This window comes from Podarcis vaucheri (genome assembly GCF_965113315.1).
Source record: "Podarcis vaucheri genome assembly, chromosome: 1".
Lineage (NCBI taxonomy): Eukaryota > Metazoa > Chordata > Lepidosauria > Squamata > Lacertidae > Podarcis > Podarcis vaucheri.
In genome coordinates this window covers 33477456-33490984 of record NC_138759.1, presented here as the reverse complement: position 1 = coordinate 33490984, position 13529 = coordinate 33477456, and the positions used below count along the sequence as shown (strand labels likewise).

The 13529-nt window shown below is 41.8% G+C and overlaps 1 protein-coding gene across 1 annotated transcript; it reads right to left on the bottom strand.

Moving 5' to 3' along the window:
- Window positions 1–1931: 1931 nt before the first annotated feature.
- TRAPPC6B (trafficking protein particle complex subunit 6B) lies at window positions 1932–11855 on the bottom strand. Its single transcript, XM_082228487.1, has 6 exons — window positions 11519–11855; window positions 7857–7924; window positions 7020–7137; window positions 6009–6092; window positions 4664–4757; window positions 1932–2240 (listed from the first exon to the last, which is right to left on the bottom strand). The coding sequence occupies exons 1-6, from the start codon at window positions 11612–11614 to the stop codon at window positions 2209–2211; spliced, it is 492 nt and encodes a 163-aa protein (XP_082084613.1). The 5' UTR covers window positions 11615–11855; the 3' UTR covers window positions 1932–2208.
- Window positions 11856–13529: the final 1674 nt, after the last annotated feature.

The following is a 13529-nucleotide window of genomic DNA, read 5'->3' as shown; positions in this document are numbered from 1 at the left end:
GTTTTAATTTGTAAGTGTATTGGTATTGGCTCTTTGCAGTGCTTTAGGAGCCAGTGTGGTGTAGTGGTTAAGAGCGGTGGACTCGTAATCTGGGGAACCGGGTTCGATTCCCTGCTCCTCCACATGCAGCTGCTGGGTGACCTTGGGCCAGTCACACTTCTCTGAAGTCTCTCAGCCCCACTCACCCCACAGAGTGTTTGTTGTGGGGGAGGAAGGGAAAGGAGATTGTTAGCCGCTTTGAGACTCCTTCTGGTAGTGATAAAGCGGGATATCAAATCCAATCTCCTCTTCTTCTTCATCTTAAAATAGTCAAATTTAGTTCATAAAATGGATGTAGCAGCTTTAGTAGATGCAAGTTAACTGACATTGATCATTCCCCAACACTGCTTCCCACAAGCAGAATCCCCCTTCTATACTAGGAATAGTATAAAAAAAAATTTCTATGCAGAGATTTAGCTTAGATATATTCTACTTTTATTTTCTGTTTCCAAACTTGATGTGTGCCAGTCACTGCCTATGAAGTCAGAGGCTAAGCAAGATTTTATTTGGTGGGAAGTTCATTAGACATTTGCCTTCCTCTTCATACCTAGCTGTTGTTATTCATGCCTTTCTATCCTTGAAAGCAATTACTGCAACTCATTCAGAAGTTCTTCAAGACCTTTCCTCATACAGCTAACACACAGATCAGCAGTAACCAACATGGTGCCACATATTTCACTTAGCACAAGACTGAAGTACAGTAATGTGCTCTACCTGGGCATGCCTTTGAAAGCATCTGGAAATTCAGCTTGTGCAAAATGTTGCAGGGAGAGTGCTGAGAAGGGCTGGGCCTTGAGAACATACATTTCCAGGCTGAATTCCAAGTGCTGATCACCGCCTTTAAAGCCATAAGAGGAGTACGGAACCCTTTCAATATAATCCATTCCCACCTGGACAACTTTTGTGGGTCACATGAGGTCATGGGGGGCGGCTCCCCTTGCATGTTTCAACGCACCTTTAATCCAAGATACACTTGGGGCAACATGAGAGAGGCCAGGATCTGGACTTAAACCCTTTTTGTTTAGGTAGGCATTTAAATTCCCTTAGCTAATTATTCTTGGGTTTGGCCTGTTCACTTACGTATTTTGATCATGTTATTTGTTTGTTTGGTGAGCCAACTTGGAAAGGTAGGATCTAGAACTTTCAATACCTTAAATTTATTCCAACCAACAAGTATAGCATATATAATATATGTATGTGTTTGCAGGCACACAATGAAGTCAGAACCATAGAATTCTAGAGCAGGTAGGGAGCCTGAAGACCATCTTCTGGTTCAACCCCGTTCCATAAAACAATATTTCTTTAATATCTCAAAAGCTGTGAAGGGGGAAGCCGGTTAAATGAGGGATACAACCTGACTAAGGTATTTCAGTCATTTAATCATGAGTTCACCCATTAAGCTATTAATTTAAAATTGCAGATGGGGAAAAAATGTTTTGATCATGCAAAGGGTTGGATTCAGAGTTTCAGACTTCAGGTAGTCATGCTTAGTCTTGATGGGACTTGTTAGGCATGGCTAACTTGTCCCAACGAATCTGATGGGACTAAACCATGACTAATTTTGTCTGGTTGTAATTTTTGCTTTTAGTTTAGGCCTGTTTTAACACGTGCCTTTATCGTAAAGTCAGTCCCTCCTATAAAAATATAAAAGAACGCCTTTCAAAGACTGGCCTCGTCATCTGCAGTTTTTAGAAGTATTTGCATTAAAAACAAATTTAAAAGTGTCATCTAATTAATCATTCTAATTAATCAATTAGACATTATAGCCCCAGTTCAGAGAATAGCTGAGTGCCCCATTATATGTGCACAGATCTTGTCAAAACCATCTCTAGATCAACGCTTGGAACAAATTTTGCATTGTTATATCCAAGTAAGGCAAAACTAACCAGATATTAGAGCTTGAAATTTAATCAAGGTTTCCATTCCATCTTTACAAACTTGTAAGCTTCATCTTCCTTGAAACACACAGTAACTTAGCGACTACCAAAAAAGAAAAAGAAAAAGCAAGATATACAGCAGACACTGGCTATTGGTCATACTTGAAAATTTGTGTTTTAAACTATATGGCATTTTATACAATATAGGACAGCTTCAATAAACTACGGATATAAATAAAATATACATTTTATTTGTCATTTTACAAGGCAGGAAGCTGGTTCTGTACATGTGCTATATCTTCTGTATCATCACCTGAAATTTGCCTGTAAAGAAAGAAAGTTATTATAACATCCATCTTACCAAGGAGAAACAACTCTTCATGTAGTTAAAAGCGGTATGGGTACATGTACTTTATTATAGCCTCCAATAGCAGTAAGTCAAGGGTGTGGAACCTCTGGTCCACAAGACAAATTAAGCATTGGGAGGGGGGGGTCCCAATTGTGTGCTCCCAATTGTTCTTTGACAAGGAGGCTTCCTGTCAGCACCAATGCAGCCAATCCCAAAACAGAGCTAGCTGTAACTGCAGATCAGCTGAGCAGTACTGTCAAGGAAATACTTCCTTCACCTGTATGGTTTGACTTCAAACCATGCAGGCAAAGCAAAATGCTCCATCTGATGCCATGGTGACATCAGGTGACTGACAGGTGGGTAACCATCTGCCAACCTGTCGGAAGTTAACTGTAGGTTTGTGGCGAAAATCAAGATTCAGCCCACTGGCTGGACCCAGTTCCCTACCCTGATTGTTAGCTAGATTTAACAAAAACCTCTCTAACTTTCTGTATGAGGAGGTAGTTTTGACATATTTTAAAAAACCAATTACCATTTACCAATGCAATCAGGTTTCTACTCAGATGTCCTATTCAGTTCTGTAAGCCTTACTCCACTTAAGTAGGTACAGAACTGAAATCCATGTTTCATCCTGGGTCTCCGTTTGAGTAGCTAGTTAAAAGTTACCACCACCATTTATTTCAGACATGTTTGAAGATACAACGCCAAAATCCTATGCATGTTTCCTCAGAAGTAAATCCCACTGTGTTCAATGGGGTTCGCTCCCCTGTAAGTGGATTTAGAATTACAGTCTTACAGAGGAATCCTACAGTACGGCCACTTCCTAAAGTCTTGCTGGGCTCATGCTGACCAGGGTGGCTTTTTGCCTTTCCTCCATTTTGCTTCTTAATAAATAAATAAATAAACCAACGTGAGGTAAAATAACTCCACCATAGATCCATGTAATTTATATAATATTGCTCCCTTGTTGGAAGAATGAGATGGCTTGGGATCCGATGGATCCAAGGCCTTTTCTGCCTCTCTTCAGCCACTCTTGTATTTCCAGAACTGCAGCCACACTTGGCTTGACACAGAGAGGGGAAAATCAAGCAATTTAGTGTGGCATCTGTGTTTTAGGGCTTGAAAAGCCCCATGTATCTAGAGCAAAGTCTGTATCCAGTTAGGCATGCAGGTCTCTAACTAGAAATTCGTAAGACAGCTAATCCACCACCCAACACATTTCCCCCTACTTACCGTATATACTCAAGTATAAGCCGGTTTTTTCAACACATTTTTTATGCTGGAAAAGCCGCCCTGGCTTATACTCAAGTGAGGCGGCAGCGGGACGAGTGGCCCGAAAGGAGCCCTTTTGAGCGTCTCGTTCCTCCTCCTCCACTTTTGCCACTGTCAGCAGCGGCGGTGGAGGAACCAGCAGCCCTAAACGTTCAGGCTGCTCCTTCCTCCTCCACTGCCTTTGCCACTGGAGGAGGAGGAACGAGCAGCCCAAAAGCAGCCCTTTCGGGCTGCTCGTTCTTCCACTGCCGCTGCCGCCACCACCAGGTTTGTGGTGTGGTGAACCAGCTTATACTCAAGTCAATAAGTTTTCCCCGTTTTTGGTTCTAAAATTAGGTGCCTCGGCTTATATTCGGGTCGGCTTATACTCGAGCATATACAGTAAGCCAGTGTTTTTCAATCTTTTTTGGGCAAAGGCACACTTGTTTCATGAAAAAAATCACAAGGCACACCACCACTGTGTGCAGAGAGGGAGATGTCAGAGCCCCGCTGCTCTCTATGGGGAATCGGATGACAGCGGACCGCCTGTCCGCTCTCATCCGATCCCATCCGATCTGATCCCCACCCAGGACGGATGGAAAATAGGGTGGGCACAGTCCGGCGCCCGCCTAGTGGGCGAAAATTTGACATTTATTTTTTAAAAAATCTTTTGAATTTTTCAATTTTCCCCACGGCACAGCAGGCAACATCTCGCGGCACACTAGTGTGCCGCAGAACAGTGGTTGAAAAACACTGCAGTAAGCCGCCTATACGTTTTTGCAACCTATACCCAAGGCTGGCTTTATCATTAGTCAGATGCTGGTGGGCAGGGGGCAACAGTGAGGTGTAGAAGGCAGGGTTTTTGTGTCCTGTGCCCTGTGTCCTACCCTCCCTATTCGATACTAGGCTGCTGCTCACAGATGCAGCAGGGGGGAAACAGTACCAGCTGCGTTCCTGGAATGAATTGGGAGCGATGGGAAGTCCCATCGTGTCCTCCACCACAGACTGCAAAATAGCTTGGCTACAACAAGCTATTTTAAGAGCAACCATCTCTATTTTGCTAAAATCGGTCATTTGTCTCACCAACTTTATATTAAGCGGCAGAGACAACTGGCACACATACTTCACCAAGAAGAAGAGTACTTACATGCAGGCATTGTTGAAACCTCGGCGGTCACGATGCTCTTTATTCCCAAGTTTGATAAAGCGCCTCTAATTAATCCACAAGTAAATGCCAAGTACTGTGGTGGGAAAGACCCATACATGAAGTCAAACAAAACGACATTCTGATAATTTATATAAGTCTCACATTACACTGTTGAAAGTTCTTTAAACTTGTGCCGAGGAATTTAATGTTCAACGCTGTTTTCAAAGAGGAGGCCTCTTTACGCAATACAATAATCTATTCAGGAAGTTATAATAATTTAATAATAATCTATCATTTATTATTATTTATACCCCGCCCATGTGGCTGGGTTTCCCCAGAACATGGATAACTGTGGTCAGGCTCTTTGTCCAGGGAGGGGTGCAACTGGTGCACTAGTTGTAGCTGGTAGAAAGGGCAAAATGTCATGGAGGCATCTGAAGGCAACCCTGTATCAGGAAATATCTAATGTTTTACAATATTTTTGTGTGTTGTCAGCCACCCAGAGTGGCCGGGGAAAGCCAACCAGATGGCTGGGGTATAAATAACAAAAATTAATTAATTAATTATTGGCACTTGGCTCTCCCTTCAGTGAAAAAAAAAAAAAAAGATCAACCCTCCAAGGTATGAATTTCATTATTTAAGCAGAGTATAACCATGTCGAGAGCAGCTTAAAGACACTTCCATGCAGGAAGTGGGGAAAGAGGGCCCACAGTAATATTTGATCTATCTATCTATCTATCTATCTATCTATCTATCTATCTATCTCGAGGATACTTCTTTAATACTAGCATGTGCACATGTGGATCTGACAGCTAGAATGCAATCAACTGATAGAATACTGCTATAAAAGAGTTTGCTTCCCCTCCAACGTTTATCTGTCAAACTTGCAAAAATTCATATTAACACAGAATAAATATATGACAATATAAAGTACAACTGTGAACATCAAGTGCATGGAGAAGATAACACAATTGCAAGACCACTCCTGCTGCTCTCCCCTGCCCCATACATGTAAGGAATATACAGTCATACCTCGGGATAAATATGCTTCAGGATAAGTATTTTCGGGTTGCGCTCCGTGGCGACCCGGAAGTAACGGAGCACATTAATTCCAGGTTTCGCTGCTCGCGCATGCACAGACGGTCAAAATGACGTCACATGCATGCGCTGAAGCAGCGAAACATGACCCGCGCATACGTGTCTTACATTCTATTCAGGATGCGAACGGGGCTCCGGAATGGATCCCGTTCGCATCCCGAGGTACCACTGTATTGCAACTCCATGAAGAAATTTGGTTTTGAAGGTGCTCTTATGAACTACGTAAGATATAGTTAATTATACAAGCCTTAGGAGCGTGCTCCAAATACTGTTTTCCAGCAGACATCTGAGTCAGGAGACGGAACTTGTTATCCTGTAGTACATAGATGCCCTGCAAAACATGAATAACAGTTATAGTTATATCCTGCCTTTTCCTTGGCTATTCATGCAAGAATCATTTATTAATGTTGTAACCCCGCTAAGTAATATACATGGAAAAAGCTAGTTACAGAGTACATGGAAACACATACAGTATACTTTATTTTCCTACCAAATGCAGTCTGGTCAATTAAACTGCAGTCATCCCAACCGGTCACTTTGAAAGGCTAGGTTAATGGCAGACATCTTTCTCCCCAGGAAGTTAACTTCTGGGCAAATATGGTTACTAGCTGGATTGTTTTATTACGTATGCATGTTAATTATTCATTCATCCTTTCAAATCCTGCCTTTCAAAATAAAATCTTCCCAAGACAGTGTACAATATTAACAACAAGAAAACAGCAAAAACAAAATTGAAGGAACACCATAGAATAAATCTGTATTGTTTAGCTACACACGTTACCCTTATGGAATTCTCTTTACAGCACAAGGTGGCTGGCATATGATCCTAACAAAATTATTCTGAAATAAGAATCTAATTAGAATCAGAACAAAATGTGATGCATCCCTTGCTTATTTTAAACTGCAAGTGGAAAAATACCATTTGAATATTCTCACATATGAAAATACCCTGCAGAAAGAAAACTAGAGTGTCAATAAGGGTTGTTCACCTTTTTACTGCTTTCTACATACGAAGACCTTATTTATAATCATACAGCCCCATCTGTAGTACAATCCAAGCAAATGCTTCGTTGTGCAATTGTGCTGACAGAGCTGAGGTATACCAGATCCCAATTGTTTTAATTCCAGACAGAATCCAAATTTATATTAACGTATTTGAATGTCAATAATGTACAATTATGTATAATTTCTTCTCCGCCCACTTGGCACTGATATGCAACATGACTGAAAACTCTACAAGTTCAGTTTCTTACAATACCTGATGGTTGGTCCTGAGGTTATCAATTTGCTTTTTGAATACAGTAGTCCAAAAATCTTTGCAGATAAACTTCATTATATCCAGTTCATCTTTGAATCTGGCAGTATCTTTTGTAAACCTAAGAGAAAGCAATTAAAAGTAGTGGCATTTAATTAGCTGCATGCACGCGATGCGGTGAGGGGACATAAGTCATTAGCAGAATAAAAGGTGCCAGTTTCAGTCCCTGGCATCTGCAGTTTAAAGAACAGATTAAGTAAAAAATGATGAGAATGACCCTGAGGCCCCAAAAAGTCACTGCCAGTCTGCGTACACAACACTTGACTAGAGAGACAAGTTATCTGACCTGACATAAGGCAGATTTCTAGTTTCTAATTATGCCAATGATTTGTTCAATTTATGAGCTAGCTTCCCACAAAAATTTCAAAGTGACTTCCAAAAATTAAAAACCCAACACCCAATGTAAGTTAAAAACATAAACAATATAGACAAAAAGGTGGTCAATCCATAAAACAAATTCCTCCACCCCACTATGACTTGAAACTACAACTACAAATAATTATTACAAATTTTGGCACAAGAAAGGTCTTGCACAAGCAGAAAAAACACTTGCACTTAGTACAAGGCAGCGCCACTTAATTCCCTTGATTTTCCCATCACGTCGCAGCCACTAAAGTTTGCGTGGAGCATCTTTAAAAGCAACATCCCTTAGTGAATTTCTGTGTCTTATGATATATACTGAATTTACACATGATATAAGGACATCAGGAAACCTGCTGGAATATTTGCAACTCTGCAGGAAAATAATGGGTCAAGAGAGAAGCTAAACATGCCACTCACCTTTCTATTAATCCCTGTCCTACTCGAAAACCCATATTTTCCAGTTTTGAGATGCATCGTCCATTTTCCTGTAAGGTATAATAAAGGCAATCTTGTGTGTGAACAAAGAACACCCCACAAACCGCAATAACTTATACAAATCTATTTCAAAGTTATATTTTAAGTTTTCTTCTTCCACACTTTTCTCAAAAGGAAGTTGGTTGTGACACTCAACATAGAGTAGTGAATTTGTGGCAACAGGCAGAAACACCTTTGTTTTTCTCTTTTCAACTCCTAATGAACAGTTTGGCAGTCCTGAGATCTACCCACTCCTGTTGCAACATTATAGAAGAAAGGTCTTTCCAAAGCACTGGAATACCAAAGATCATATATTAAAGAGTCACATTAACGTTCTGGGGGCAGAAATGGAATTACAGGCAACTCCGTATTTATGCGCATTCAATATGTGCACAACCACGGATGTGCGCATTCTGCTGAACCTGGAAGTGACCCGAAAACATCACAAAAAGTCACATAAAGGGGTAGGGTGTTTGCAGGCTTCTTCAATGGCATTTCAAATATACACAATTTCACTGATGCATGCAATGACTCAGAACATAACCCCTGCGTAAATGCGGGGTGTGTGTGTGCCTGTATTCAAAAACCCAACCCCCAAATTTTGATTATTATTGGTAGTCTGCCACTAGAAGGGAAGAGAATCAATATATTTATTATAGCATGAAAACTTAGAAAACAATGAATTGTTTGGTAGAACAAATACACAAGGCTATGTGGCTGTAAGAATATACACCAAATGCAAACGGAGGATCCTAACTGAACAAAATTAAAAGCTAATTTGTTTACTTATGCTGCAATCAGAAGGCCCCAGTAAACCAGTAGGCCTGTTTTCTGGGTTATTTAGATATTGTTTTTTATATATATTTTCAGCAAATTAAAAATGTAACACAGAAGCTTCCCTGTTTCCCCTCTCCTTTTCCTTCTGGAACAGATGACAATAATCTTGTTTGTGAACTCAGATGCCAATCACTGGAATAGTCATTAGAAACTCTTATAAAAGGGTAACATAAAGCAATTGTCCATACATTCTTTCCAATTCTTTTCTATGAACAGTGTCAGAAACTAAAGTATATAAGCTAAGCACAAAAAATGAATGTTTAGTTGCCATTTTGGGGTAAGATGGCTCTAATGTCCCCCCGCCCCATAATGGACTGACTGTGATTGATTATCTGGCTAGTTCAGATTACTACCTTGAGCTAGGTTAAGAACTTTTGAGAACTTAAATAAGAAAAGTTTCTTGATCCAGGGACCTTCCAGATATATATTGGCCTATTCCAACCTCTTCTTAATGGTGACACAGACCATTCATAACGTAGGGATATTGCTCACAACGGTGAGCAGGGCAGGGGGTGTAGACAAGCTACGACAAACTATAACACTGGCTATGAGTAGCCGTGCAGCCCCCAACAGAAACTTGCATTGCAGTAGGACCAATTTCTGACCGATGTTTGAAGCAACAGAGGCTGTCAGGAGCTCACCCTACACTTGAGTAGGACTCTGGTAGAGACACATGCCCGACTGGCATGTTCCCTCCCTCCTGGTCGATCGTTCGGGAGCTTCATAAGCTTTTTCCAGCCCGAACATCACAGCCACCGATGCCAACCGACACCGGCACACTTAGGGATCCGCAGTTTGCGCACCTTGAGTGACCGACTTCAGCAACTCAGCATTTTGGCTAATCTACTTTATTTACATATAAACACACACGGAGCACTGCAACATGGCTCCCTCTCTCTCTAGCATCAGACAGCAAAGAGAAAAGGAACAAAGGACAATAGTCCCACTTCAAAGAACACAGTAACACAAACATCCTGTTTCCGTCACTTCCCACTCTGTGGAGTCAAAACATATACTGTCATGTGAAAGACAACAACACCATGACTGCAATCATAGAGCAGGAATTCTTACAGAAACCCCTAGTCAGTCAGTCATTTATTTCCCACCCTTCACTCTAAGGTCTCAGGGCAGGTTACAGCATTAAAACACAGTATGAAAAACAATTTAAAACAACTTAGAACCATAAAAATAAGCTGGGTCCTACAAACATACGCTTTGAGACACTCTTTGTAGTTTTATAATCTGAAGTACTTGAAGTGGAATAAAAAAAGCAGTAGTTAGGGTTTCATCCCACTACAAGTACTGCTGAATTCAGACTCCAGGTGTGCTTAATAAACACTCTAATTTAATTGCAAACAGTCTGTCCTAACTGAATTATGGATAATGTTGTGTCGTCCTAATCCTGACCATTTTAAAACGCCTATGCTGTTTCTAAAGTTAAGGACACGTTACACTAAAGATGACAGGAATTTCTGAAGCATTTTAAAAAGTTATATGCAAACACAAAGCATGCTGTTGCGGGGGGGGGGGGCATTGTATTAGTGCATGGGTCTAAGGCCCAGGGGCCGGATCCAGAACTTTTTTTATGTATGCTACAACAGCAGCAAGAATACTTATTGCAAAGTATTGGAAGACACAAGATCTACCCACTCTGGAAGAATGGCAGATGAAGGTGATAGACTACATGGGACTGGCTGAAATGACTGGCAGAATCCGTGATCAGGGGAAAGAGACGGCGGATGAAGATTGGAAGAAATTCAAAATCTATCTTAAGAAATATTATAAAATTGATGAATGTTAAAATGTTGAGGTTCATTAGAATGATAAGGAGATTACAGCGATAAAAGATTAAGTTTAAAGAAAAGAATAATGAAGGAATATAATTGACAAGATTAAATTTAGGATTTGCTGAAATGATTTTGGAACTTTGGATGCAGAAAGGGGAGGTTTGGGGGAGTCCGAGAAGTGAGGTTTATGAAAAAAAGGATATGAAATTATACATGTTTGTTTGTGTTGTTTACTTGTTTGTATTGTCTATTAAAAATTGTAAAACCAATAAAAATTTTATTAAAAAAAAATAAGGCCCAGGGGCCGGATCCGGCCCAATCGCCTTCTAAATCCAGCCTGCGGATGATCCGGGAATCAGCGTGTTTTGACATGAATAGAATGCGTTCTTTTATTTAAAATGCATCTCTGTGTTATTTGTGGGGCATAGGAATTTGTTCATTATTATTATTTTTCAAAATATAGTCCAGCCCCCCACAAGGTCTGAGGGACAGTGGACCGGGCCCCCTGCTGAAAAAGTTTGCTGACCCCTGTATTAGTGGGTCAGAGGGAATGTAATAAACATTTTTAATTTAGATCATCCCTAGTTTACTCGGTACATACTGTATGTGATGCTTATCACATTTCTCTCGGGCAGTCTGTTCATGTTCATCACTGGACTCGCCCATAACCAGCCCCAAACCTGGATACTGAACACGGACTAATCTGTTCAGACGCCAGAAACCCTTGGCCAGGCCCTCAAACCACCACAGCGCTTTAAGGGGAAGAGATTTCGAAACCAGAGACTCCATTAGGAGGCTCTGGGTAGGAGAAGGCATTCCGGATTTAGGGAAGCTTCGTTTAAAAAAAAGGAATATAAAAAGGGGACCCTCCTCGGGCCACAGCGCCGGCTGCGCCGTCCCCCGAGCTCCGCCTCTCTCCCTTCCCTCCGAGGGGAAGGGCCGGGATCCCTCCCCGGAGCCGCCAGAGCAACCCCCGCTCACCCCATCGCCCTGCTCGGCGGCGCGGTACAGCCCGGACACCATCTCGTTGTGCAGCAGCAGGAAGAGCGCCTCGTCCGCCATCTCCGACTTGTTCATGCCGGGAAGATCCCGGGCAGAAGGGAACGAGGACCAGGCCCACCCGCTCTTCGCCGGGGCCGAGCCGAGCCGAGTCCCTCCTTCAATCCAGAGGCGGAGCTGCCCAGGCAACAACCGGCAGCTGCTTCTGGGGCGGAGCTCCGGGGAGTCCCCGCCTCGGCGCTCGGTGGTTTGCGGGCGCCTGTGGGAGCGAGCTCGGGCACTGGGATGCTGCTCTCCCTTGTCCGTTTGGAAGCGAAGGTCCGGCTACGTTGAAGATGTCATGGAGTTCTACTCAGTATTGGTCCAGATTCCAACGTACAGTTAGCAGAGTAAAAACTTACAACACGTTGCAGGATTCCCCCAAAAAATAGACCAGAGGCAATTGTGTTTCATTCAGCAGAGCTTTACTGCTACCGAAGGCAAATGAGCATAACGGTCACAACTCCCATACGTTCAGGATGGGCACTGGCCATAAGAAAACTAGTTGCAGCAGACTTGAAAATTCCAATAAAATAGGTCTAAAAACACCACACCAGAAGGAAAAGAGAAAGGGAAACTCTTCTTCTGGCCTCTTAACAGAACACCCCTAGGATTACTGTGACTTTAGGGATGCCTAAATCAGTGGGTGTAGAGAGCATAGTGGGTCAAAGTGGGACCACTGGGAATTAATCCCAGCTGTACATTAATTTAGCTCAAATTCAGCCTTTTCACCTTCAACCTACTTCAGCGGGTTGTTGTAAGAATTATAAATAAATTGCTATTGGCTTGCAATAGGGTGTTCCAAGGGTCTTGGATAAATGTGAAGTAAATAAATTGTATATATATATCCTGTTTGTTTGATTTATATCTTACCTTTTCCTCAAAGCAGCTCATCCCATAAGATTGAGCTACTTTTCATTTCTCAATCTCACCATTACCCTAGAAGGTTGCTTGCACTGAAAACAACATCAATAGAAAATAATGGCAACATAGAATTGCTTGCAAGATCAAATTCTAAGCGTAATCGTAAATAGTAGCTTCTTTTATCATTCTGTTCCCAGGTTGTTGTTGTTGTTGTTTTTATAAAAAAGTCTTTTTTCCCACCCAAAACTGTAATTGCTTTTCTTATGATAGTTTAATTTGCTTTATTTTAAAACGATGCAATGCTGTAAGTGGTTGGGAAAGTGGAGTAAAAAAATGTTGAGGCTATTGTTCGTGCATGATGCCACGGTTGGTGGAAATCTGCACAATACATCCCAGGCATGCGCCCCAGGGAGGTTACTTAGGTGCTGCTAACACAGCGATTTGACTTCACCCCAGAGGCACACTTCATTGTCTCTCAAACTAGAAAGATGTCAGCAATAATATGTTACGGACTTCGTGGAAATAGATGTTACTGTTCCTGAATTACTGGTCTCTCCCCCCCATATTGTTTGTGTCTTGCTTTATTGCTGTAACATAAGGATGTGCAGCCTTGAACTGTAGTGACATGACTGCAGGTCAGTTTGTCTTGATGCCAGTCATAACCATGGGTAGGCAAACTAAGGGCCGGGGGCCGGATCCAGCCCAATCGCCTTCTAAATCTAGCCCGCGGACCGTCCAGGAATCATTTTGTTTTTACATGAGTAGAATGTGTCCTTTTATTTAAAATGCATATCTGGGTTATTTGTGGGGCCTGGCCTGCCTGGTGTTTTTGCATGAATGGAATGTGTGCTTTTATTTAAAATGCATCTCTGTGTTATTTGTGGGGCATAGGAATTTGTTTCCCCAAAAATGTAGTCCGGCCCCCCACAAGGTCTGAGGGACAGTGGAAAAAAATTGCTGACCCCTGGTCATAACTATAAAAACAAAGATGAAGAACACTATTCTGTGATATGATCTGGAATTGTTGTGATATGATACACTATGAGTCTGTGATGTTCAGAATTTTAGACAGATTTTCACAGTAAGAGAC

What these genes read in the sequence shown, in the direction of transcription:
- TRAPPC6B (XM_082228487.1), bottom strand. Translation starts at nt 11,614, where the DNA reads ATGAACAAGTCGGAGATGGCGGACGAGGCGCTCTTCCTGCTGCTGCAC. An exon ending in CCGCCGAGCAGGGCGATGGG is followed by an intron (nt 7,925 to 11,518) that starts GTGAGCGGGGGT and finishes TATACCTTACAG; the next exon opens with GAAAATGGACGATGCATCTC. An exon ending in ACCTCAGGACCAACCATCAG is followed by an intron (nt 6,093 to 7,019) that starts GTATTGTAAGAA and finishes CATGTTTTGCAG; the next exon opens with GGCATCTATGTACTACAGGA.